Genomic DNA, 25,092 nt, shown 5'->3' on the forward strand with positions numbered 1-25,092 from the left:
GCGGGAGCGCCCGCGCCCCGCGGAACGGCCGCGCGTGGCGGCGATCGGGACACGCCCCCCTGATCTGCATGTTCTGCCCCCGATGGCCAATCAGAGGCGCGCCCGCCGCCAAGAGCCGGCCCCGCCCTGGGAAGGCGCAGTTCTGCATCAGCGCAACCCACTGAGATTTGTGATTCCAAAACCGAAACCAAACTGCACCGAATATCTGGTTTCATGTACAAAATTCCCTGTTCCTGTGTCGCTACAAATCTGGTTGTAAAAATGCTTAATGTCTTAACCATACCCTGAGCATTTGGCAATCTGAACTAAAACCCAATTTAAAGAGAATATTCCTACAGCTCTCTTCCAGAATTTTAGTTTTACAATGCTCAGTCATGTTCTTATGAGCCCTTTACTTATAAAAGATTCGTTTTCTTTTGAACTAACTTGTTTTAATACATTTTTTGATTCAAGAACTATTCCCACTTAACGGAAAAGGACAGCTATAAATCATTTTGTTAACATATTTCACTCAGAAAACTGGATTCTACACGGAGTATGCTAATTTTCTGCCAGAAATAAAATAATACAGGAAAAAGTAGATATTTTCTTCCAGTACTTGTCTAAACTTAGCTTTTACCTTTTTTCAGGAGCTTCTTCACTTTGACATAGTTCCCTTCCCTGACATACTCATGCAGGTCAGCTTCCAGGGAGTCTCCTTTTATACTTCCAAGCTTGACTGGGCATGGAAATGGGAGAGGGATGGGATGAGCCATCTTCTTTCCTGAACGCAACTGGGAAAAGGTAGGAAACATCAAGCTGCAAAGCACCTCAACGTAAAGAACTTATTTCTGACTTCAGAACCTGCAGTAGCTTAAAGTTAGGTCTGCTTCCTGCAGAAATATCCAGAGATGGAAGGGGAAATCAGCCTGCTGCCCTCCCTAACAGTGCCCTCTCGGACGGGAGAGGCGACAACGCGGAGATCACAGAACCTGCCAGGAGCAGCGGTCCCTCCGGGGCACACAGGCGGGACAGACCCAGCGGCATTCCCGGGTGGGCAATGCCCGCTCCAGCCCCTCGCGGAGCCCCGGACACCCGCGGCCCACGCGGCTCCGCTCACCCGCCGCCCGAACGGCCCCGACACGCGGGAACGCCAGCGCGCATGCGCGGCAGCACCGCTCGCCCGCTTCGCGCCAGGGTGGGGCGGGGGCGGGGCCAGACCGGGAGGGGCGGGGCCGGTGGGCGGGGCCGGGGCGATCGCTTTCCCGGTACTCGGCCGGAGCGTGTCCAAGCCGTGGCCGGAGCGTGGCCGGAGCGATCCGGGCCGTGCCCGGTGCCGGTGGCGGTGTCCCCATGCAGCGGGAGGTGGGCACGCTGCCGCTGGCCCCCGCCCTGCGCGCACGCCTCGCCGCCGCCGGCTTCCAGACGGCGCAGGAGCTGCTGGACACCGGGCCCTGCGGCCTGAGCAAAGGTACCGGCGGCTTTCGGCCCTGCGGGGCCTCCCCGGGATCTTCCGGGCCCTTCCCCCTTCCCCGTTCCGGCCCCAGCGAGGCCTCTGGGAAATTGGCACAGTGAATAATAATAATAAAAAATAGAGGATTCTGGTAAAAGATCAGCTGACACTGATGGATGGAAATGGGATGCAGGAAAGCAAAGGGATTCTGTTAGGCTCATCTCTCCCCTTTCCCCAGCTTCCCTCGTCTTTTTACTATGTGATTTAAACGAAATAAGCCTGTTTGAAGTTAGAAAATTGCCTTTTTCAAGGAGTGTGTAGTGATTCCTCCCTGTGAGGGTGGCAGGCCCTGGCACAGGGTGCCCAGAGCAGCTGTGGCTGCCCCTGGATCCCTGGGAGTGCCCAAGGCCGGGCTGGATGATGCTTGGACAACCTGGGACAGTGGAACGTGTCCCTGTCCATGGCAGGATGGAACTGGGTTGTCTTTACAGCCCCTTCCAACCCAAACCAGTCTGGGATTTTGATTTTCTAGCTTCATTATCTACTACAATAACAGTTTGAAAATCACATTGTTAGTTCCAGGGCTGTGTGCATGTTATCCTGAGAGGGTGAACGTGGAACATTTTGTGTCATGCTGTGGAATCAGTCGGTGCTTATAAAATAAAAGTGGTGTTTTGTGCTTTTGGCTTCTCTAGAAATTGGAATCTCCAGGGAAGAGGCGCTGGAAGCGCTGCAGGTGGTGAGGCAGGAATGTCACGGGGACCCAGCAAGGACAGCTGGGGGATCAGGTGCCACCAGGAAATGCACAGCCCTGGAGCTTCTGGAAGAAGAGCAAACCCAGGGCTTCATCATCACCTTCTGTTCAGCACTGGACAACATCCTGGGAGGTGGAGTGCAGCTGACAAAAATCACCGAGATCTGCGGAGCACCCGGAGTTGGCAAAACGCAGCTGTGGTATTTCACTGTCCCGGGCCTTGTGTGCAACCAGGAATCACTTTTTGTTCAGCTCACCTAGGAAATGAGTCCATTTTTCTTGTTGTCTGACTGCAATCTCTGACTCTTCTCCAGCAGTATAAATACAATGATGGTTGTACTGCTCCCTGTCCTGTGTATTCCTCAGCAGGAGGAATACACGGGACAGGGAGTGAGCAGGGACAGCTCTGGGATGCAGATACTGATCTCTATTTCACTTTCCTATGGCAGATCTCTGTTCCTATTTCCCAGGAGTGAGCTCTGGGATGCAGATATTGATCTCTATTTCTGTTTCCCATGGCAGATCTCTGTTCCTATTTCCCAGGAGTGAGCTCTGGGATGCAGATACTGATCCCTATTTCACTTTCCCATGGCAGATCTCTGTTCCTATTTCCCAGGAGTGAGCTCTGGGATGCAGATATTGATCTCTATTTCTGTTTCCCATGGCAGATCTCTGTTCCTATTTCCCAGGAGTGAGCTCTGGGATGCAGATACTGATCCCTATTTCACTTTCCCATGGCAGATCTCTGTTCCTATTTCCCAGGAGTGAGCTCTGGGATGCAGATATTGATCTCTATTTCTGTTTCCCATGGCAGATCTCTGTTCCTATTTCCCAGGAGTGAGCTCTGGGATGCAGATACTGATCTCTGTTTCTGTTTCCCATGGCAGCATGCAGCTGGCCGTGGATGTCCAGATCCCCGAGTGCTTTGGGGGCGTTGCTGGAGAAGCTGTGTTCATTGACACTGAGGGGAGTTTTATGGTGGACAGAGTGGTGGACATTGCAGCTGCCTGTGTGCAGCACTGCCACCTCATTGCTGAAGCTCAGCAAGAAGAGGGTACGTTGTTGCCAAGTCATTTCTTTTCTGGAGGAGGCAAGGATGGAGTGAAACAAGTGGCTCGTAGGCTGCAGTGTTGCTTTTGGAGTGTTTGCTGACAGCTTTTTATTTCCACCTCTGTGTATCAAACCCTGAACTACATCTGTGTCTGGAGCAGACTGGGCTGGGCTACTTCAAAAAGAATTATTTTTCTACAGGGTGATTTTGTGAACATTTTGGTCCTGGAGGTTTTAGGTGGTGTGGGGGGTTTTGATATTTGATCTTCCTCCTTTCCTCTTCCAAATTTTAGCACCTTAATGATCATATTTGCAGCACCTTATTGGTCATATTTGCACCTGTTGAGCAAAAGTGAGTGTTTTGTTTCAAAACACAGGAACAGGTAGGGAAAGGAAAGAGGAACAGCAGAATTTTATGAGGCAATGTTTCTGCTGAAGGCCCTTAGAGTAAAACCATAGCTGGAATTCAGCTCCTCCATAAAGTCCATATAGCCAAGCTGCTTTTAATAAGTTTTATTCTCTAAGTCATCAGTCTCCTGGGGATAAGGACACAACTTTTGTGTTACTCATGGAGAATTTATGCATCAAACTTCTGTTTGAACTGAGGTAAAGAGACACTGTATTAAATGAGGTACTGCCTGTATATTAAACAAGGGATGATTAATAGTCCCTGATGTCCTCTGGTGGCGTTCTGGCTTGAAAATGATTTACTGGAGAAGTCCTTGCTTCAGAAATAAATTTTTCATTGTTGGAGGCCTCCCTTGGAGGCTCCAGTGTGTCTGTGTGCAAATGCTGGGATAGCATCTGCTCCCCACCTTCCTGACTTTCAAGCCAGATGGAAAATATGTTTCCACACTCCTTACCTTGCCTGTTCTGTTTCTGGGGGCTTTGCTGTTGCTATGTGTGGAGGGCAGGCTCTGGTGGGATGATGAAAGTAACAATATGCTCGTACAGACTTCTGACTCATTTACTCGTCTGTTTGTTTTGTTCTCAGATCATGGGAAAGCTTTGGAGACTTTCTCTCTGGAAAATATCCTCTCTCACATCTATTACTTCCGTTGTCGTGACTACACAGAGCTGCTGGCCCAGGTCTACCTCCTGCCAGAATTCCTGTCAGAGCATTCCAAGGTGAGGCTCCTTGCAGGCTTGTCAGGAGGTGTCACTCATCTTCACACTGAAGAGTTTTTGTCTGCTGTAGTAACAGGAGTAAACACCTTGGTACCTCGTCAGCTTGGCAGTAAAATATTGGCTGATAGCAGAGTACAAATGTAAAGCCTTCTGCTTGTTTGCCTTTTCGTTCCCATCCCAATTTCTCTCAAGAGGCATTTGCTTTTGCCATCCTCCTGAATTTCCACTCTGAGTTGAGGACACTGGGTCTGTGCTGCCACATGTTCCTTTTCTGGGAGCACTGAGCTGTGAATCAGCACAGAACTGCTCTGCCCAAGAGCCTCCCAGCCAGGGGGTGTGTGCTGACCATTAGGGTGGCATCAGAAAGCCTTGGTGCCACTTTTTTTGCCCTAAAAGAGCACTCAGGACCAGAAATATCCTGCACCATCCAAGTGACTCTCCTTTTTTTCAGTGCATCTTCTGTTGCTACAAGCAACCAGAGCCTGCCGCTTGACTCTTGGGTGGACTGCAGCCAGAAAGTTTCTTAGTACCTAATGTCTTAGAGAAATGCTATTGTAAGGCAGATTTTCACCACCTCCCCTCCAGATTTCTGGGTTCTGCACTGCAGATCACTCCCTGTCAGGATCTGGGAGATGTGACTGTGCCTTGTTCCATCCGAGCACAAATCGGTGTTGGATTAGAATGTCTTTTGCACATATTCCAAAATTTTTCATTGATGGGAGCTGTGGTGTTCTGGAAGACACAGATGGGAGCCTCACTTGTGCTCGGTGTAGTCTGGTATTCCCTTTCCCTGCCAGGTACTAACGGTGCCCTGTTGTGTTTGCTCTTGTGGAAAGTACATGGCTTCATTAGCACAGTTCCACTGGGCTGCAGCTCCCTGGAACCATCTGTGCTGATTATCTGGGCTTGGCCTGCAGCCTGAAGTGCTGAAGGTTGCAGAAGAACCACAAGACCTTCTGCTGATTCCTTGGACGGGCTAGAAGTGATTTGGCAGATTGCTCATTGCAGTCAAGCTCTCATTAAAATTAGTCTGATCCCTCTGGAGCCCAGTCTGGGACCACAGGAAGCCTCCAGATTTCAGGGTTTTTAGGAGAGGGAAAAAGTTGTAGAGGTTTAGAGATAAGAAAGATGTAGAGTTAGAGGTTCAAATGTGCCATTTGGAAACACGAATTCGTTTGAGATCTTGTTAATAATATGAGAAAGACTGTTAGAAAATAAAAAACCTAATTCTTTAAGGTCTGCTGAGCCAAGCTGGCATGGACAAGGCAGGTGTTACCAAGCTCTCTTTACACTTTAAATACTTTAGGTTTTCCTGTCTGCTCTCTGGGAGAAATTTAACTAAATTGCATCCTACCTGAACATAACTGTGATAGCCAAATTATATAACCATGTGTACATTCCTGTCTGGCATGAGTCATGTTTATGCTGTTAAATTTATTGTTCTTAAAGAAATGATACATGAGGAGAATGTACAGACTCGTGGAAAAGAATTTGTAGGAAGAAGGGAAAATGAGAATATGATTAATGTCTTCTTTTAATCCCAAATATTTAATCTTCTTCTGCAAATTAAGGGTTTTTTTTCAGGTGGAGGCCCAGGACCATTTCACAGTGATGTCTGTGCAGGCTTGTATGTTCCAGTCATAAAGAGGTTTCCCAGTAATGAGTTAAATCAGTAATGCAGAAAATCAGGATTTTTGTGTTGTTTCCACTTTGTTATCTTGTGCAGTAATGCAGGAACTTGTAGACACCAGGGATTTTGAGTGCCATGTGAATATGCAGGCACTGTTAGAGCATCCATCTCCCTCCTGTATTTCATACTTGGGTCATCAAAACAGCCACAACAAATGAAGTTAGAATAAATCAAAATCCCAGACTAATGTTTGTACAGTGTCTTGAGGGTGATGAGCCAGCAGCTACAGCGTGCTCTGAGTTCAGCTAATGATTGCTACAAAAGAAACAATTCAGCAAAGCAAACATCTTGAGACAAGATAGATCCTCAGCTCCAGTGCAGTGTACCTGGAATATCTTTAGGCATCTGTTAAACTGTGTGTTTCCAAGACAGATCACCGATAACAGCTGAGTTATCTCAGCAGTGCCTCCAGAGAGCCTGAATTCTGATTCTGATTTGGATTTAATTTTTGAGAGGGAAGGTGAATTAATTGCTGTTTGTGGAGAGCTGACTGAAGTACAGTTCTGCTGTTTAATGATTATTTTCTCCAGCTTCTCCTCTGCAAGGCTTCAAGTCCAGCTTTGCCAGTCGTGTTCACCTAAGGATGAAATAAAACATTCCAGTGCACTACAAAACACCTCTTGCTGTTTGTTGTCATTTTTTTATAGGATGATAATGACAGCTTTTGGTCTTTTCTGCTGCCTTTAGGTGCGGCTGGTGGTGATTGATGGAATTGCTTTTCCCTTCCGCCACGACTTTGAGGACCTGGCCCTGCGCACGCGGCTGCTGAACGGGCTGGCCCAGCAGCTCATCATCACAGCCAACGAGCACAGGGCAGCTGTGAGTCCAGGGCAGCCTTCCAGCCCAGAAGATAATGCTTTTTATTACAAAGAATTAAGGAAATGTGTCTCTAAATAGTAAAATAAAACTGCAGTAATAGCCTCTGCAGTAATACCCTCTGCACTCACTCTTGCCAGTTTAGTTGGTGAATATGGAGGGATCACAAAGACAAAACATCTGAAAGGTGGGAAATTCCTAGACTTGCCAAAATAAGTGAAATTTGCATCAATGACCTCCTTAATTAAGTGGCAGCATGGCATTTCTAATGCAGTTTGCCATTATCTCCAATGATTTGGTTGGACAAGGAATGCTCCTCTGGTGACTTTACCTACAGAAATACCTGGCAGCATTCAGCAGTTCCAACACAACTTTCCACTCTCTGTTTAAAAATAAACATTCCTAGGGAGGAAAGCCACTTTATCTGCTGGATTGGCCTTCTCTCCTGGCATCCATGGAAACCCAGAGCCTCCTTCCTGGGCATTGTTTTACGTCACAGAAGGTCTGGAGGCAGCAGAGCCACAGCCAGCAGATGGCACTGGGAAGCTGCAGCTGTTCCAGAAGTTGTTTTGGAAGTCTCTGACAGCTCAGAGAAGCATTGTTCAGGAATTGGAGCTTCCCCAGCCCTCAAAATGGTGCTTGTGTCTCTAAGAGTGTCCAGGTGACTCGTGACCTTGTCACTCACAGCTCTCTGGTGCAGTTGGCTTTTGTTCCGAGCTGCTAAAAATAAAACTCCTCTTGTGCTTCCTCTGGGAGCTGTGGGAGGGGAAGAGCCCAGCATTCCCAAAGTGTCCTGACATGAGCTGTGGAGCTCCTTCCTGCTGCTCTGGGCACCAGGGAGATGATGTTCCAAGGTCTGCACAGCCTCAGGTTTCCTGAGTGCTTTCCCCCACAGCTTGGTACCTGGTGACCTTGAACAGCAGCTGCTGTCATTGGACAATGCTTTCCTTTGGTCAAGGATAAAATATAGAAATCATTTCTTTTGAACCAGGCAGCACTTTAGTACAAAGTTGCTAAATAAACTCTTGCTAAAAGAGTCAGAGCTTCAGGAACGGTTTTGCTTGGATTTGCCCTCTTGTTAGTGGTGTCTGAGTTAGTTCCATGAGCTGTGAGCAGGCTAAATCCAGCCTGCATGCCAGGGATTGCTTGTCAGGCAGCTCTGGATGCTCTAATATGGAAGGAAGTCAGATCCTCAAGCTGGACTCGGAGTCAGGATGCCAGCAGGGGGATGAGGAGGCTGTGTGGGGCTGTTACCATGCACTTGTGATGAGTTACTTCTCTAAAATGTGCAATATCCATGCTGGGCTCTCAGCTGTGTGAATGTTTCAGGCTCTGCTCAGTGGAGCTCTTTGCTCTCACACACTTTTCTGAGCTACTCCAGCAAGAATCCTCTGAGCATGTCAAACAATGGAACTCTCTAGGGTCTTAGATGGGTACAATTTTTCATTTTTAATGAATTTTGTCATTAATATTCCTGACTCTTCTGTCTCAGCCACCCCCACTTCTGCCAGGGATCTAACCTAGACTGTCTGTGAGCCTCCCACCAGTGATTGGGGCTGCGAAAACACTCCCCCACTCTGTCTGTTCCCTTCCATTCTGCTTTGTCTTGTACCCACTTGTGCATTTTTAGACTCCAAGGCACAGGAACTCAGTTAATCACCAGGCTAATGCACATTGGGAGCAGCAGCACCAAGTTCATTTACCCCAGGGACTGAGAGCTGGCTCCTCATGGAAGGCCAGTGCGAGTCAGCTGCAGCTAAACATAGATCCAAACAACATTTAGGACAAATGGTGTGGGATAAATAAGTTGTGTGGAGCTTGTCTCCCTTGGGGAGGGAGAAATTGAGATTTCTTTAAAGTCTTGAATGAAAGAAATCTCCCATTCAAACCAAAAATACATTTTGCAGGGTACTCTTAATTTGTTTTGAAAAGCTGAGGCACCCTCACAGTTTCTCCTCATTACAGTTGCCAAGAGTTTTGCCTGAGTAATGCTTCATCAGTAAAAGCTTTTTTGAAAATTCCCTCTCTTCCCTCCCACCAGTAAGCTGATTTCCAGGAGATTTTAAATGTTTTGTTGTTTGTTTCTGTTTCCTCTTTCAGGTTGTTCTGACAAACCAAATGACAACAAGGATTGGACAAAGCCAGTCCACATTAGTACCTGCTTTAGGTAAGTGTTGAGCTTTGAGTTGAAAATGGACGTATGAGTTCCTTTCCTTTGGCTTTATGTACAAAGAGAAATCATCCAAAAATGTACCTGGGAGCTGTAAACCTCTAGCAGGGATGTGGTGAGGAGAAGGTTAAATCACTCAAACAAGAACCCAGCTTAATGGTTGCATACCCCAAACTAAGCTGCAATTTCCTAAATTCCCTGAGAAGCATTCAGTGCCTCTCCCAAACAGTTTAAATTGTTTATTTTCCCATTACCCTTGAACATGTCCCATTAATTATTTGCAAAGGCATTTCATATTTGCTGTATCACTGGGATTCTCTGCAGTGATGATGTAGAGGGAAGTTCTGTGGGGGATCCTCAGGCACAGCCTGCCCTGAGCCAGATTAAAGATTTTTTTTTGCAGGCTGCTCAATTTTGCCCTGTAATGAGCAGATACCTCATCCATGCCTTTTTGCTGCAGTCACAGGGGAAAATAAAACAGTTCTGAAGTGGATATTTCTACAAATTAAGGAAAGGTTCAGCATTTAAATCTTATTTCAGGCTGTAGCATTGCATTATTTTATGATTCACTTAAAGGGCACAAATTCTTCATTTTCTGTGAGCCAAGTAATGATTCCCTTGCTCTGGAGAGGAGAGAGAAGGGGACAGTACAAAGGCAAAGATGTTCCCAGAGTCTGTACAGGCACCAAACCATTTGGCAGAGATAGAGGGTAAAATGAACAAACACAGCCCATCTCCTGCAGGAATGTGCAGAATGTGGAATTTGGAGCTGTGCAGGCAGACCCAGCTCCCAGGATCTGACCCTTTTTGTCAGTTTTGCCTCTTGCTCTCTGATGGATTATTTTTGGCAGCCTTTCTGGCTACAAACTCAATTAAAGCTAATAGGTTCTGTCTTTTTTCACTGGCCAGCATTGTTTGGGAGCTGTTGTGTTTATTGAGTCATGGGGACAGTAAAGAATGTGAAGACATTCAGGGGAGTTTATAATTCCCAGATATCCTGCCTTGCCTTGTGCATATTTTCTTTCACAAACAATTAATTTGACATGACCTCCTGTGGAGCTGGCAGTGCCTCTCCCCAGCGTGTGTGACCACAGCATTGTTAAACTCAGCGGTGTGAACTCTTCCAAAAATGCAGCTTGGTACCAGTTGGGAAAATATTTAACCAAGTGGTTTTGATGCCCTGCTCTGGAAAGATGGTGTTTCAAAAGTCTCATCATAAAGGTTAAAGAACCTCCCACTCCTCCATGGTTTGGTGAAGCCAGAGGAATTTTTGAGGGAGGGGTCAGCAGCAAACCCCCAGGTAAAATCACTAAATTGGGTTTCTCCTCCCATTGACTGGTAAGCCTGAGAAACAGCTTTTTCATGAAAGCATTAATCTCTAAACTCTTATTCAGCTCCTGAGCAGAAGGGAAGATCTTAATTATGAGGGAAAAAAAAAAAAAGAAAGAAAAAAGCACAGATGCTGCAAGGTATTAAGTCAGGAGCTTTATGAAGGGGACAGCTTTCTTTCCCACTAGTGATAGCTAAGCTGGGTGTTCCTAGACAATTCTACTAAATATATTTAGAAAGGAGGTCAAATATTAATCTACAGGCAGTTCAACTCAGAAATATCTCATTTTACAGTAGCATTTTTACTCATATTCAATGCAGTTGGAAATCTGCTGGTGTGGAATTTGTAGCCATTGTAAAATGTGTTTTGATCTCTGCCTCAGAGCCATCTCTGAGAGCCAAAATCTTTAATCTCAGCTCAGATGTAGTGGAGCAAGGTCTGGCAGGATGCCTAAAGGGTCTAGGTCTTCATTACAGTGGGATATTTTTTTTTTCCTTCTCTGTGCTCTGATAAATGCCAGAGCACAGGGGACACGAGGGGCTGGGGGTGTGGGGGAGACCAGGGAGGGGAGGACAGCAAGGAGCAGGTGGACAGGGGAGACTTGACTGGTTTAAAATGCAATGCATCTGTGGAGTGCTGACAGGGATAAACAGAGCAAAAAGCACCCAATAAAGATGTCTGTACATTGACTTGTGGTCAGATGGGAGCTGAAACACTGGGACTGAGCCCCTGGAGCAGGATAAAAATCTAAATTTCCTTCTCTCACACCTCCTTGCTCCTTGCTTTTGGTTATTTTGCATTTTGCTGTCAGAAGCAGAAAACTGCTTCAGGGGCCCTTAATGCTTTAATAATGGTTGACTTTCTCCCAAAGCTGCCATCCCAAAGGGACTGATGTTTGCTCATAATTATGCCTGAGAGACAGAATATCACAGTTCTGAAGTAGGATTTAGACCTCCTCACCAGACTTCTTCAGTAGTAATTAGACAAATCTCTTCTTCAAGCTGCCTCTGTTTTCAAGACTTGTCTAGTACCTGTCCTTTATTAGGCATCCATGAAATTTTTCTACAAATATGGAAGCATTGCATCAAGGTTTCCATAAAACACACAGACTACAGAGGTTATTCCTCTTTTTAGGTCTATTTGTTGTGAAATCCTTGCAAGTATGAAAAAGATGTGATGCATCACTGCAAGAAAGGCAGATTTTGGTTTAGTCATGGGGGGTTTTTGAAGATTAATTTCATTTCAGCTTGCTGGTGGTGTTGTAAGAGATAATGAATGATCTCTGTCATTTTGTGTTCCTCAGGAGAAAGCTGGGGACACGCTGCCACCGTCCGTTTGATCTTCCACTGGGACAACACTCAGAGGTGAGCAAAATGTGAGCAAAATCCATATAAACACAAGAATGGCACTGGAGGATCTTTCAGGCTGGCCATGGGGGCCAAGCAGGGGTTTGAATTTGGCTCCTGGCCTTGCTCTGCCACATCCCAGGTTCCTGAGGCTCAGGAATTGTCTCAGTGAGGGCTGAACTGTCAGACTCCTCCTCCCCACCATGGTGGGTTCTTCCTGACAAGATGCCATGGTTTATAAAAGTGTAACATCCTCATGGCAGTTGTTCAGACACAAGGATTTCTTTCACTATCTGCATCTTGCAAGATAGGGTTTGGTTTTTTTGTTTGTTTTTTTTTTAATAAAACTCTTCTCATTTTAATGTGAATTTTTGCCATAGACTCAGTGCAAGTATTGAGCTGCTGGGTTACAAGGTGATTTTTATACCCCACTCTGAAGAGGTGCAATTTCAACAGTCTCATTATAAAGAACCTCCCACTCCTCCATGGTTGCTTGTAGCCATAATAATTTCTTTGAAAAGAATTTTTTTTTGCTTCAATGTTTTCATCCCCAGTCATTCCAAAGCCAGAGGTGCCAAAGAAGGCTTTAAAGCCACCTGGGCTGTGACCCCCAGGACAGGCTGCTGACCCTGAGCTTCAGGGGTTGACCCTTCCAAAAAACAGTGTGAAATTCTGTTTGTTGCCATGAGACCTCCTCTGTTTCCTGGTTCTTTTCCCCACTCTTTATATTGCAAGGTCATTTCTCTTTCCTGGTCAGTTAAATTTGTCCTCTATGTAATATCACCATGCAGCAGCTTGAGATTAAGGAGCTGTGCTGCAATTCCCTAATCTTGTGCAAACAGTGAGCAAAAATGGTGCTAAAATGTTGTTTTGCAGTGTTTTGCTTGTTGAATTTGAAAGAAAAATGCAGTGACACTTTCTTGGGGAGTTTTGTTTTTAAATTCTAAGTTTGAAGGCAATGCAGGATGATTACAGCAGGCTGTTTAATTTGGAATTAAATTAACATCACTGATTAGTTAACCGTCTTTTTAGGACAAGTTGCATCAACATAATGATTACAGAGTGAACAAAAGTTAATTTTATATATGAAAAGAACTTTTTTTCTTCTGCAACAGAGCTAGGAAGGCTGCAGATAGAAGTTCCAGAAAACAAGCCAAGGAGAGACAAACCTGGCTTATTTACTGATGTAAATCTGCTGCACCATGGAGTGGGGCCTGCAGAAACAGCAATTCTGGATACAACTGTAAAAGCAGAAATAGCTCAATGCTGTCTTATTTTTGCACAGGCTGCCTGCAGCTGATGCTCCATTGTGATTTTGTTGGTTTTACATCAGGTTATTGAGGCACAAAGATCATTTGAGGACCCACTGCCTTTTTAAAAATCATTTTTAAATGTGCTTTGGCCACTTTGATACCTGTCTCCTCCTTTCTCTCTACTCCTGAAAATGTCAGAGCTTAATTCTAAGGGTTCTCTTTGCTGGGAGGAATGATCCTGTTGAGTCAGAGGCTCCAGCTGAGCTCTTGTGAAAGCCTGGCTTCTGCAGCTCCAGATTTGGGCAATTTTGTCAAGTATAACCCAGCATTTGAGTGTTCTGAGGAATTCCCTGTGTAGCTAACATGAAGTGGCAGCGTTCCTCAGGCTGTAATTACGTGCTCTCTAATAGAATGGCACCTCAGGGAGGAAAAAACCCCCCGAAAATAATTAACAGGATTTTTGGCAGGGTGTCTTGCTACAGAGAGCAGAACACTTTCTAGATTGGCTTATGTAAGTGTGAGTTTTGGGGAGGTGGGCACGGTGCAGCCCTGACAAGGGTTGAAAAGCCCTTTCCTTTTGAGCTGCTGTGCAATTTTCTCTCTATATTATGCAAGCGTTTGCTGTAGAACACAAATCAAGGTGTATTGCTTAGAGTTTAAATGCAGCAAATCAGGGAAGTGTCAGAGGAGAAATAAAAAGGAAACTATTTTCTCAAGGTTGTGCTGTGTGTCAGTGGCAAGGGCAGGCTTAGAAATAGAACATCTCCAGCCTCTGGGTTATATTGACAGGCTTGGGAAATCTCTGGAAAAAGCCTCCCTAGAAGTACGGGATTCTTGCAGGTCTCTCACATCCTTGAGAGGGCAAAGAACAAGTGATTAATGGAGTAGGGAAGAGGTGTGCTCAAAACCTTTTTTGTTTGCATTTTAAGAAAGTGACATTTGGAATTAATTCATGATGAATATTGTTCCAAAAATGTCATCAAATACTGTGATGAAACAAGGCTAATTAATCATTCACTCTTTTTAGTAGGTCTAGATTGTGTTTGAGCTGACAGGTCATGTAAGGATGGGAATCCACAGTTTGAATGACCTATATGAAAATACATCCATAAGAATTCCACTGGTACTGTAGGAAAACTTGGGTCTGCTCACTGGGCTATTTGGAATTTTTATTACTGTATTAATTACTGCTAATTCCCTGGGGTTTGTTTTCCCAGGTTGGCCACGTTGTACAAATCACCGAGCCAGAAGGAGTCCACCATAGCCTATGACATCACAGTGAGTGGCCCTGTGGGAGGGACATGCCCAGGAATGGCACCTGGAAAGGAATTTCACACAAATCTCACTGTGGGCTTTGCTTTCTTAGTGTTGTTTCTCAGCTGCCTTCTGAAGGGAGGTGGTCATACTGGGATAGCTCCAGATTTTGGGGTCATTTGCTCTTTTTCTCTTTAGAAAAGTGACCCAGCATTTTGTCTACTCAAAGTTAAAATACTTTTGATTTCCAGATCAAACTTTCAGGCAGCCTGTCCCCATCTGCTCTGCTGCTGTTTATTTTATCTGCCCCTGAAGTTAACTTTTGCCCTAAGTGCAGTTACCAAGAGCAATCTGAGCTTCATTTTGGGACACCTGCACCATTGTCTCCCTGCTCAGGTAGGGTATGGTTTCTCAGGTGCCTTTTTGCATCTGTTCCAGCTGAGTTCATCTTTTTATGATGAGGATGACCAGAATTAAACCTGATATTCCAGAACCTCTCCAGTGCTTTGTTCCATAGGTATTTCCCCATCTGTGCTTTATGTGTGGTGTAACCCATGTTGTGTTTATCCTACACTGACCCTACACCCAGCCAATATACAGATTTTTCTCTTCTGTCCCTATCACAGAAGGAGCTTCCAGCTTATGGCTGGAGTCCTTATTCATCCCCAGTTAAATCCTGTGATTATTTCCTATTGTGGAGTGCTTAGATACATATTAATGAGAAGAGATGCTGTCTAAGCTGTATTTAGGTTTAAAAAGACAGCACCACTCAATTCTTACCTCCTCAGATGTCACATCCATAGGTACAATTCCATAACTATTTGCTACATGTCCTCATGGAAACACGTTGCCATAGCATTTTCTGCAGATTTTAATGCTGCCATCAGATGAGATCCTCAAACTTTCCAACAGAAATCAGGGTTTTTCCCCCCTCTCCTGAATGTATTCACCAGGACAGAAGAAATACTGCAAATTTATAAAGACTGGAAGGGGAAGTGGGACTACATGCCAAGGTTGTTTGGATCATGTGATGTGAGTCCTTTTTTCTCCAGCTGACAAACAGATGGATTTTATCTCACACAGTTTAATTGCCTTTTTCTTTCATTTTTATAAGCACCCTAAAACAGCTATGCTCTCTTCTGTGTCAATGCACACTATCTTGAAATAGAGTTGAGAGTGAATACTAATCAAAGATTAGTTATTATTTAAGATTATCCCTGTGTTTTTTTCCCTTAATCCTGATGAACTGCTTCAGCAGATGATTTCTTTTAGTAAAAAATTGTATTATCTCAATTTCTTTCATGAAATCCAGGTCTGATAACAGTTTGCTGTTATCATTTCTCATTCCATAGTTAAACTGAAAGATGTCAATACACGTCCAGTGTTTGCAAGTCAGATTTGTGTATAACCAACAAACAAAAAGATATTAAAAAAATAATAATTCCTTAGAATTGTGCAGATGAGGTACCATTGGCAAAGTGGCTGCTCAGTGCCCATGAGCTGATGAAATGTGTAAATTCATGAGTGAGCTCTGGGCTGTTTTTATCCTGTCCTTCTCAGCACACTGGAGTCAGTCACCACTCTGAGGGGGCTGTGGAACTCCTCTCCCATGAAATCCCTTCTTCCACAGGCTGATAAGGATTCATTCTTAAATGCAGAGTATAGAAATGGAAATTGATTTATGCACAAGGGAGTAAGTAGCTGGGCTGATTCACCTGAATTTCCCAGGAATGTGACCTGATTATTTCATAGTGAAAGACAGAGACCCAGGATCTAAATTCTGGGTGGGAATTGTGTTTCCCTGAGGTGTGGAGGGTCTGCCAGGCCAGCACTGGGAGCAGTGCTCACGTAATAAACACATCCACCCTTGCCAGTCTTGCTGCAGAGGGTGTAAATCCAGAGGACATTAAGGAATAATTCAAAATGAAAGACTGAGCTTTGTCCTTGGCTCCAGCAGCCACATCCTCACCATCTGAAAACCACTACCAAACTTCACAAAAATACACAAAATTCTTGTATTTTCAAGGTGCCTGCCTGTAGCCAAGTGCAAAATATCCATCCTGGACAGCCTGCTTTATGTTCTGGCCCTTCTAACCCTTGGAATGCTTTCACTGGGAGTCAGCATTCTGGATTAAGTGGATACTTGGCTACAGATCCACCTTTGTGCCTCAGGGAAATGGCAGAGATTAGATGTAGTGAAACATTAAACTTGAAGATTCCCCATTATGCTCTTTAGAATAACACTTGAGTTGCTTATAAATAGCAGAGGGGTTGCACAGATCCTGCCCTTGTAGCAGCTCTTGCTGTTTGTTCCTTTAAAAAGCCCGGGTTGGGTGAGGTGAGGCATTCAGAAATAGAAATACAGGGATGGGGACTTAAACAAGACATTTTGTTGGGATTTAGGATTGGTCTTGGTGTGGGACACGCTGGCATTTGGGAAGAGTCGCCTCTGATGGTGATTCTGCCTTGCTTTCCTCACACTGCACCAACCCACAATGTCAGTGTGCCTGAAATGCTCTCGTCCCCACATTGCCTCTACCTGAGCATTTTGGATCAGCAGAGCAATTTTGTGTTCTGATTAATGCCTTTTCCTCTCTAAATCTGCACTGGGAGTCTTCACTGAGCTGTCAGCAGTGCTCTCTGCACAGCATTTGTCTGGAGATGGGAATTCAGAGAGTTGCAGGCTTCACACAACACACCATCTCCATCTGCATCCATGGCATGTTTAGCTAACTGACTTGGAGATCTTTCATATTTTAAAATGGTTAAAAATTAAATTGTGAGCTACAGTAACAGAAAATACAAGTGGTGCTAGGCCAGATAGATCACTTCAAGCACTCTCCTGAGTAGCAGCATGTAGTTTTCACTTCTACATTTAGGTTTTGGCAGTCAAAGGTTTTCATCCCATTGTGTCCCATAAATTACTATGCTGGAACAGTCTTTGCAGTCTAGAGACAGATTCAGCTCTGCTGTTCTCTTACAATGTCTCATTGATGTTTTCAGTTCATTAAGTAGGTACATGGAACAAAAATATCCTAGGTTGTAGAAATTCACAGTTTTGTTTCTGAAAATGACTGAGGCAATTAATCCAGTCATCTCCTTGCTTCTGTGGGAGCTGATGGATTTGTCTTTTGATTTATTTAAATAGGCAACATAAGTTAATTTACAGAGAAGCAGTTTTTCATAGCCATAGGGGTGATAAACAGTAAAATGGAAGTGATAGCCTGGTTGGTGAAAATAAAATATCTTTAAAAAACAAAGTGAGTAGACATGAGCTGGCACATGTGTTGTAAAGTTTGCAGTGCTGAGCTTAACCTGGTCTGTAAATATTCTGTGGCTGCTGATCCCGAATAAATGGCAGCATGATCCTTATTCTGATCTTCTGGGAACTGGTTCCTCATGCTCTCTATCCCTCCAAGCCTTAGCACATGATTTCCCTTTCATCTTCCAGCCCCATGGCTTCCGAGACGTGCAGCCTCCAGCTGCCGCTGCCAGCACAGGAGGAGCTGAGCTCAACCCTCGGAAACGGCCTCGGACAGAGGAGGAGAAGCAGCAGTGACCCCAAAGTGACCCCAGAGTGATCCCAAAGTGACCCCAAAGTGACCCCAAAGTGGGGTCAGGTTAAAAACCTGCAGGAGAGCAGGGTGAACGTGCAGCCAAAGGCAGCCTGAGAGACTCCCAACTCCAGTTCTTGCTCTGGACTTTATTTTAATATTAAGACTGCAACGTGCAAATTTCTGTGGCACAAAATTCCTTTGTGTGTGGCATAATTGTACTTTTATAATAAAAATCTATGTTTTCTATAAGAAATTGCTTCAGCTTTTGGGCTGGGGCTTTTTTGTTTGGGTTTTTTTGGGGGGGGATGGGGTGGATGTGGGGGCCACAACTGCATCTTTTCACACTGGGTAAAAAGACAATGAAATGAAAGCCTCTAGCACAGCACATTTAGTGACAGGCATGTGGATCAGTCATCTGGCTTTGTGTGTACCTGAATTTTAAGGAGGTTGGATGCAGCACTGTGCTCTCCACAGGCTCAGAGCAGGACACAGGCAGTGGATGCTGGAAGAGAAATGCAGCTTTCAGTGCTACACCAGAGTGGGGCTTCAGCCCTCACCTGCTGCAAAGTCCTTGGTCAAGGACGGTCAAAGCTCTGCTTTGAACTTCTCCTTTATCCCGTGGTGGCAACAACAGAGATGAAAGGCTGGATCTGAAGGACAAAGGATTTAATCCAGCACGATAATTTTATGTTCCTGTCTCAGTAAGTGGGAATATTTTACCGTGACTCAGGCTTGAACCAAACTGCTGCACAGCCATGACTTCCACGTTCTTCATTTCATTTCTTGCTGTGATCAGGATCTCTTTTGTTCGTGGCTGTAATAAAGGGGAAACCCAGACTTAGGCACCAGCAATATCAGCAGCTCCAGAGTCTAAACCCAGAGAATGAATCTACACTGAAAGCACAGCAGCTTTTTGTCCTCTTTTTATTAAGAGAAAACAAATCAAGGAGATTATTAGAGGAGAAGAAAGGTGCTGCACTGCAAAATAGTAATTACTTCAATTATGGGAAGTGTTTGTACACATGCACAGAGATGACCCCTTTTGGCAGAGCACTCGGTAACGTTAGAGCTGAGGAAACTCAGCCAGCAGCTAAATGGAGAATTCAAGTTGTGGGAGTCACTATCTTAAATTTTTTATTTAGTATACACTAAACTGACTTTCCCTTGAAATTAAATTCAGTGCTGAATCTGAGTCATAAAATCTCCCTATTCAAAAAAAAAAAAAAAGGAGAAAAAAAAAGCAGTGGTTTTTGCATCATTATAGGGTTTAGATAAAAATTACATAATAAAATATTAAAGGGAAAAGTATTGAGTTGCCATGCAGCAAACTGGGCTGTGTCAAAATTTAAAAACTGTGAGTCAGGGAGAAGCTGTGAAGCAAGCAGGATGACATAGGGGAAGGGAGGCAGCGGGATCTGTGACTCAGACAAACATTTCAATGCAGGAGACACAGGCAAACAAAAGGATCCTGGCGCTTGTGATGTCAGCAGGCAAACGCTCCCGTTTGGGAATAAAACCTTCCTACGTCTGGCAGTGCAGGAGGAGGGGGGAGCCGGCACCGGGCTCTTGCCTACGTAGGCACGAGGAAAACCATCCATTAGGAATGCTGGAGCAATATTTTCAGGAGCTCTCCTGGAGCCTGGTGATAGCTGCTGAGGGGTTTGGTAATTATGGAAAAATCCATTTCTCTCCGTGCATTGTGCTGGGATTTAACACCCTCCACACGTCCTTCCGTGTGTGAGCAGAGGAACTGTGTGGCTCCCATATACTATTAATTTCAGCTGACTGGTGGTTTTAATTTTGTTTGTAGTAGAGTAGCATCCAGAAGCCCCAGCTGAGATGCTGATCCTGTTATAACAAGATAAATGGTCTTGGCTGAGTAAATGTTAGAGCTTCCAGTGTTATGGGCATCGTTATTCAAATAAAAAAGATGCACAGTTACTGGTTAACAGTGGGAGTTACAAAATGTCCAGAGGAAACATTGGAGGCTCTCTATGCTGAGATTTTTTAATTTTTCACTCTTTTTTTCCTATTGAAGCTATTATAAAAATCAGCTCTGCAGACCAGAACTGAGAGAAGGATCTGTTGGCGGAGACAAAATTAGATTAAATGAGCCAGATTTCGTTCTCATCTGCTGGAGACAAGGAAGCTGTTCCAGGCTCAGAATTGCAGAGAAAGAGAAAATTTGACCGTTGCCTCACCAGTAAATCTTCCATGGCAAGTTGATTTTTTCCCATATGTGCTTGGAATCCTCACGCATGTCACAGCATCAGTGCCCAACAGTGAGGGGCAGAAGAGAATTTTATTACTGCACAAAAAGTGAGATTCTAAGTAGCCAGCCTCGTGGCACTGCATCAAAAAGAAAATGGGCTGTTTGATTTGCTGCTTAAGCCCCAGTTTGCTGAAAGCCAAGGGCTTTAACTGTCATGCTGAGTTTGAAATTATTCCATTTTGTGGGGACGGCATTTACTTGTGGTGGAGGAACTTATTTTGTCACCACAAGAAGAATCCAGATCCTACCACAGGCCTTGGCAACAGGCAAACACTGCGGTCACAGGAGAATTCTCAAGCCCTGAGTCCTGCTTTGAAACTCTTTCGTTTGGACAGGGAAAATAACAATTTATTTGTTCCTGTTTTGATGTGTTCTGCACCTTTTCCATTATGAAGTACTGAGGAGCCAGCAAGCCTCTAAGTAGAGTAAATTGAAGAAAACATGGAGGAGAAATAGCTTAACTGGAGGTACAAAGGTGTAGCCAAGGTTCAAGGTAGGAAATCAGTCTCCTCTTGAAGTCAGCCACAAAGTGATTGACTCGTGTGGAAAGGAGATTTGGCCACTAACCTGAGTGCTGAATGCAGAGCTGAGAAAAGTACATCTAAATTATAGCAACCATTTTCCTGATCAGTTTCAGCTACTGTTCCTTCAGTTATTTTACAGGGGGACTACATTAGGATCAGATTTATTCTCAGGTATTTAATGGATTAACAACAAAGGTGAAGTCCTTACTGCCTGCTTTTTGAACTCCACCCTTGTCCTGAACAAAAGTAGATGGAGAAGTTGGAAGGGCAAGTCATTGTGCTCCAGCTTCTCCAAAGAGACTCTTACCATGCTCAGGATAATAATTCTTTAGAATGGCACATGAAGATGTGTAGTACTGTTTTAACATCTGATAATTCCATAGGCAATAAATGTGATAAGTTTAGAAGTATGGTTTGATGGTTCCTTATCCTTGAGAGAAATGGAATAAACAGAGCGCTGACATGGCAGTAGCACAACTATTCCAGCAGGGAAATAACAGTTTCTGAAGAGGACGAGAAGCAGGGGGTCAGCCTGTGTTCCCAAAGCAGCAGGGCCGCGCTAAGAGCCCCGCAGGGAGCCCGGCTGCAGGGGAATGTGGCGCTGGCAGAGGCCGGGAGCAGCCTGGCCAGCGCTCCTCCTCCTCCTCCTCCTCCTCCTCCGCAGCCCCTGGGCTCCAGGAACCGCTGCCAGCTGCTCCCCGCCCCGGGTTCCCTCTGCTGCTCCCCGGGCTGGGCACTCGCTGCCTCGTGGCTGCTGGCCATGCACTCATTTGGGATGATGAGGGTCAGGGGAGCTGCCTTCCCCTGGCTGCTGCAAGCTGCCTGCCTTAATGTTCTCTCCTGAAGAATGAAATCACCGGGAACTGGCCCCTTGCCCAGGACTGAATTTCACCCACAAATGCACCCACTGTTAAACTGTCAGCTCCTGTCTTGCTTCCCACAAGCAAGAATTATTCCTACAACATCCACTATCTATCCGTGAGAGAGCCTAAGCTCTGCACAGTTTGAACTCTATCTGTTGAAATAATAAATGGCATTAAAAACCAATAGTTCCATCATCACAAAAGCAGTAAAAATGTTAGATTATGTGCCAAAATAATGCATAGAAAAGTCTGTATTTTAGTAAGTCAGACTTCAAGAATTATAGCTAATACTGCTCATTTTTACAAGAATTACTTGCCATTGATATAAACAGAGCCAAAGAAGCATTGGGATATTAAAAAAGAAATCACATTTCAGTTTCAAACAATGAGAAGGGGGAATGTTTAAAATATTTTATAACATATATAGGAAAGTAAAAAAAAAAAACTCCACAGACCTCAGTGAGTGAATAGTTCTAATTGGGTCTGGATGTTTTTCTCAAAGGCCATGAATGTGCTGTTTGAATGCTTGCTCAGTTCCCATTATTTTGGAGGTTTAAATTTCTGACACATATCCCTCTAATACTCTTAATTTATTTAGTGTGAACTGCTGCAATTTTAGCAACACAGTTACAACTACACTCAGTAATTCTTTTTGTATCATATATGTTACTAAATTAAAATGTTTTGGGCTAAAGTACAAGTTGTCTCCTTAGCAAGAAAATAATGTCTATAAAGTGCAGCGTGTCAATAAGAGATTGTAACACTTTTTTTTTTACTAGATAAACTTACTGCTTACTACACTTTTGATAGTAAATATGTTACATCACATAAATCTCTCTCTTTAAAAGTCATTCATTCATTAGTTTGTGAGATGAACACAAGTTTCTGTGGTTAATTCATAGGGTTTGAGGCTGTTGAAAGAAGTTAGAACGAGCTGCATCCATGGGGTTTGAGAGGAACACTAATTCAAAGCACACCCTTTCCTGAACAGGGGTCTGAATGGAAGGCTGAAAATGGAATTTTCCTTTGGGATGGGACTGGAAATTTCCATGACAGCTGGAAGTGGGATTCAGGCCCGAAATCCCGTGTTTTGCAATGGATGGGGATGTTTCAGAATAATCTTTGACTATTAATCTGAAAAAGCTGACTTGACCTCAAAAACTTTAAAAAAAAAATAATAAGAGAAAGAAAAAGAGAGAATGACTTTGGTAATTAGAAACACCCTTAAAAATCCTTATTATGGTCAAGGAGCCAGTAAAACTGTGGTGACAGAAGTTACTGAGCTTTTCAAAGCTGCGGTTGACCAGGCTGAACCTGAGACAATGAACTGCAGCTTGATGGATGTTGACTCTGTCAACAAGAGTCCTCTTGCTGTATCCCTTACAAATGCCTTTAGCCTTCAACTGGAATTATTAAAACTGAATAGAGCTGCTAAAATTAATTCAGCTTTACTGCAAAAGCCCTACTTTTTAAAGGAAGAAGCCCTACTTTGAAGAGGCATTTACCATTGGATTTTTGCCATTAAGCTCATTTGAATGGTACCAGATCATGTGTCACAGGTATTGTCCAAGCATTCCTCATGAACCCTACCTGTCTTCTGTTTGTCAGCCCACAGGAGTCACTTCCAAGGGTTACAAAGAATTAAAAAGCATTTCTTTTTGCCCTCCATACAATTCAGGTCACCTCCCCAAGGCCTGCTCAAACCCTGCTTATTATTCAACAGCAAATGAGAAAGAGGAAGGCATCATTTTAAGGCTAAAATGAAACAGATTTCTTCCAAAACAATACTGCAAAATGTTCTTTTCTAAAACAAAAAGCAACATTATTAAGCTGAAAATTATACAAACACCTGGACTTCCTTCTCACATCCAGTGCAAGCCTTACTCTCCATATGATTTCCAATGGCCTCAGACCCAGAATGTTGGGAATTGTGAGTTTATTCCATCCACCTCCCCTCATCCCACAGGAACCATCCACCCAGGGATACCCAGAGCACAGCCAGGCACTCTAATTTTAGCTCCCAGAGCTCCTGAGCGCTCCAAACGTGTTGGAACAGCGCCGAGCACACGCTCTGAGGGCTCAGTGGGTGCTCAGAGCTTCCTTTTCTGGGCAGGGTGGCTCCTCCTGGGGGAGCCGGGCACCCCAGTGCCCCCATAAAGAGCAGGGCCAGCAGAGCCTCCTGCCTGGCTCAGCCACCACCCACTGCCACCGTCTGCTCCCTGTTCCAGCCTAATGGCAAAGCTTTCCCACCTTTTCCCTCTCACAAACAAATGTCAGCATGGCTTGGAGCCATCAGCTCTCTATTTAATATCACAGCAAAACAATCCTGGCTTGACCGTGGTGCCAAAAGTTGACAAAGTGTCCTGAGTGTGGAGTTCTACTCGATTTCATTTTAATTAGTGTCTTCTGCCACGAGACAAATGATGAAAAGCACATGGGGACTGCCAAGATGAATCAAGGACATCTGGTAACTTTAACATTTCAACATGAAGCAGAGTAGGTATTACTCCCAGATATTCTTCTGTGCTCTTTGAAACAACTAAAAAATACGTAAACTTAACACAAATTACAGGAAAAGGTTGCCTAAATTCTTTTGAATCTCTTCCTAGAGAGTTTTAATTGCTGTTTTTCATAAAACATGAAGCTGATCTTGCATCTTGTTGAATGAGCTGTGACTTCCCTAAGACATTGTAATAATAGGAATTTTTATAATTCTGATCATATTACATTAAGATTATCTGGATTATAGTTTCTTAGAAACTCCAACTGGCTCTGGATTCTGAGGGAAAAACAACTGATCATGAAGTTGAAACTGCTCTGTGATACTTGCATTGATATACATCCTCCCGGGGCTTGTGACTCACTGATGATGCAGAACACACAAACATAAAAAAAATAAAAACCAAAACCCAGCAATGACATCGTCAGCTGCAACTGGGAGCACTCTGCTCAAAAAGAACTGCAATGTTTCTTACCCTTCAGTGTTTCTTACCCTTCAAACCCACCTGGCATTTGCTAAATAAATGAGTGTTAAATTGAAAATAAAGAAAAGGCATAAAGAAAAATATTGCTTAGACATAACCTTCCAGGACAAGTGATGTGATTTTCTGTCACTGTCAGCTGTGAAGGACTAAGACTAACTGTGACAATCACATTTTTAACTCTCAGGGCTTTTACATATTCACAAGATCACAATATGATCAGTCAATGCAGTTGCTGGAAATATTCTAAAATTAGTTTGGCTCTGAAATAACTCACCAAACAGAAGACAGATTTACAGGACCACCCTGACATGCAGAGGTAATTGCTACAATGCAGAGAACAACAGGTTTCAGCAAGATACTGTCCCTGTTACAATACATAAAAATTTGAGGATCTTTTTGCATATGGGGCTCGTGATTTGGCCATTTTTCAAGGTATATCTCACATTAAGGATATCGTTCCCTCCCATGTGTACAAGCTATTTTAAATGTGTGGCAATTATACCTGTTCATTAATTGTATTTATGGACCTGATAGCTCTGAAAATAGCTTCCCAGAGCAATGAATAAAACAAGCCAAAATGCCTTTCACAAATGAAAGACATTTATTAGACAGGAAGAGAATATTCACTACGGTTTGTCTCCCACTGACAGGTTATCTTCTAAGTTTTAG

General features: G+C 44.1%; 2 protein-coding genes across 5 annotated transcripts in view; one reads left to right on the forward strand and one right to left on the reverse strand.

The window, feature by feature from the left end:
- TEX14 (testis expressed 14, intercellular bridge forming factor) overlaps positions 1-755 on the reverse strand; it is a 33,743-nt gene extending 32,988 nt beyond the window's left edge. The window contains exon 1 of the mRNA XM_036395218.1: positions 620-755. Within this exon, the coding sequence (XP_036251111.1) occupies positions 620-755 (136 nt within the window). The remainder of the gene's footprint in view (positions 1-619) is intronic.
- Positions 756-1,236: 481 nt separating this feature from the next.
- On the forward strand, positions 1,237-18,033 carry RAD51C (RAD51 paralog C). 4 transcript variants are annotated; one of them, XM_036395219.1, is made up of 10 exons: positions 1,237-1,450; positions 2,128-2,386; positions 3,074-3,240; positions 4,231-4,364; positions 6,742-6,873; positions 8,971-9,037; positions 11,674-11,734; positions 14,187-14,247; positions 14,475-14,619; positions 17,675-18,033. In XM_036395219.1, exons 1-10 carry the CDS (start codon positions 1,333-1,335, stop codon positions 17,731-17,733), a joined length of 1,203 nt encoding a protein of 400 aa, XP_036251112.1. In that variant the 5' UTR covers positions 1,237-1,332; the 3' UTR covers positions 17,734-18,033. The 4 variants fall into 4 exon arrangements, with proteins under 4 accessions (XP_036251112.1, XP_036251115.1, XP_036251114.1 ...); XM_036395222.2 differs by lacking the exon at positions 14,475-14,619 and adding an exon at positions 14,336-14,397 and having other exon boundaries at positions 17,675-17,788; XM_036395221.1 differs by lacking the exon at positions 14,475-14,619 and having other exon boundaries at positions 14,662-17,791.
- Positions 18,034-25,092: the final 7,059 nt, after the last annotated feature.

Source organism: Molothrus ater, chromosome 21 (assembly GCF_012460135.2).
Source record: "Molothrus ater isolate BHLD 08-10-18 breed brown headed cowbird chromosome 21, BPBGC_Mater_1.1, whole genome shotgun sequence".
Classification (NCBI taxonomy): Eukaryota; Metazoa; Chordata; class Aves; order Passeriformes; family Icteridae; genus Molothrus; species Molothrus ater.

Coding starts and splice junctions, on each gene's coding strand:
- RAD51C (XM_036395219.1), top strand. CDS start 1,333: ATGCAGCGGGAGGTGGGCACGCTGCCGCTGGCCCCCGCCCTGCGCGCA. Junction 6,874..8,970: donor CCAACGAGCACAGGGCAGCT/GTGAGTCCAGGG, acceptor TTCCTCTTTCAG/GTTGTTCTGACAAACCAAAT. Junction 9,038..11,673: donor CACATTAGTACCTGCTTTAG/GTAAGTGTTGAG, acceptor TGTGTTCCTCAG/GAGAAAGCTGGGGACACGCT.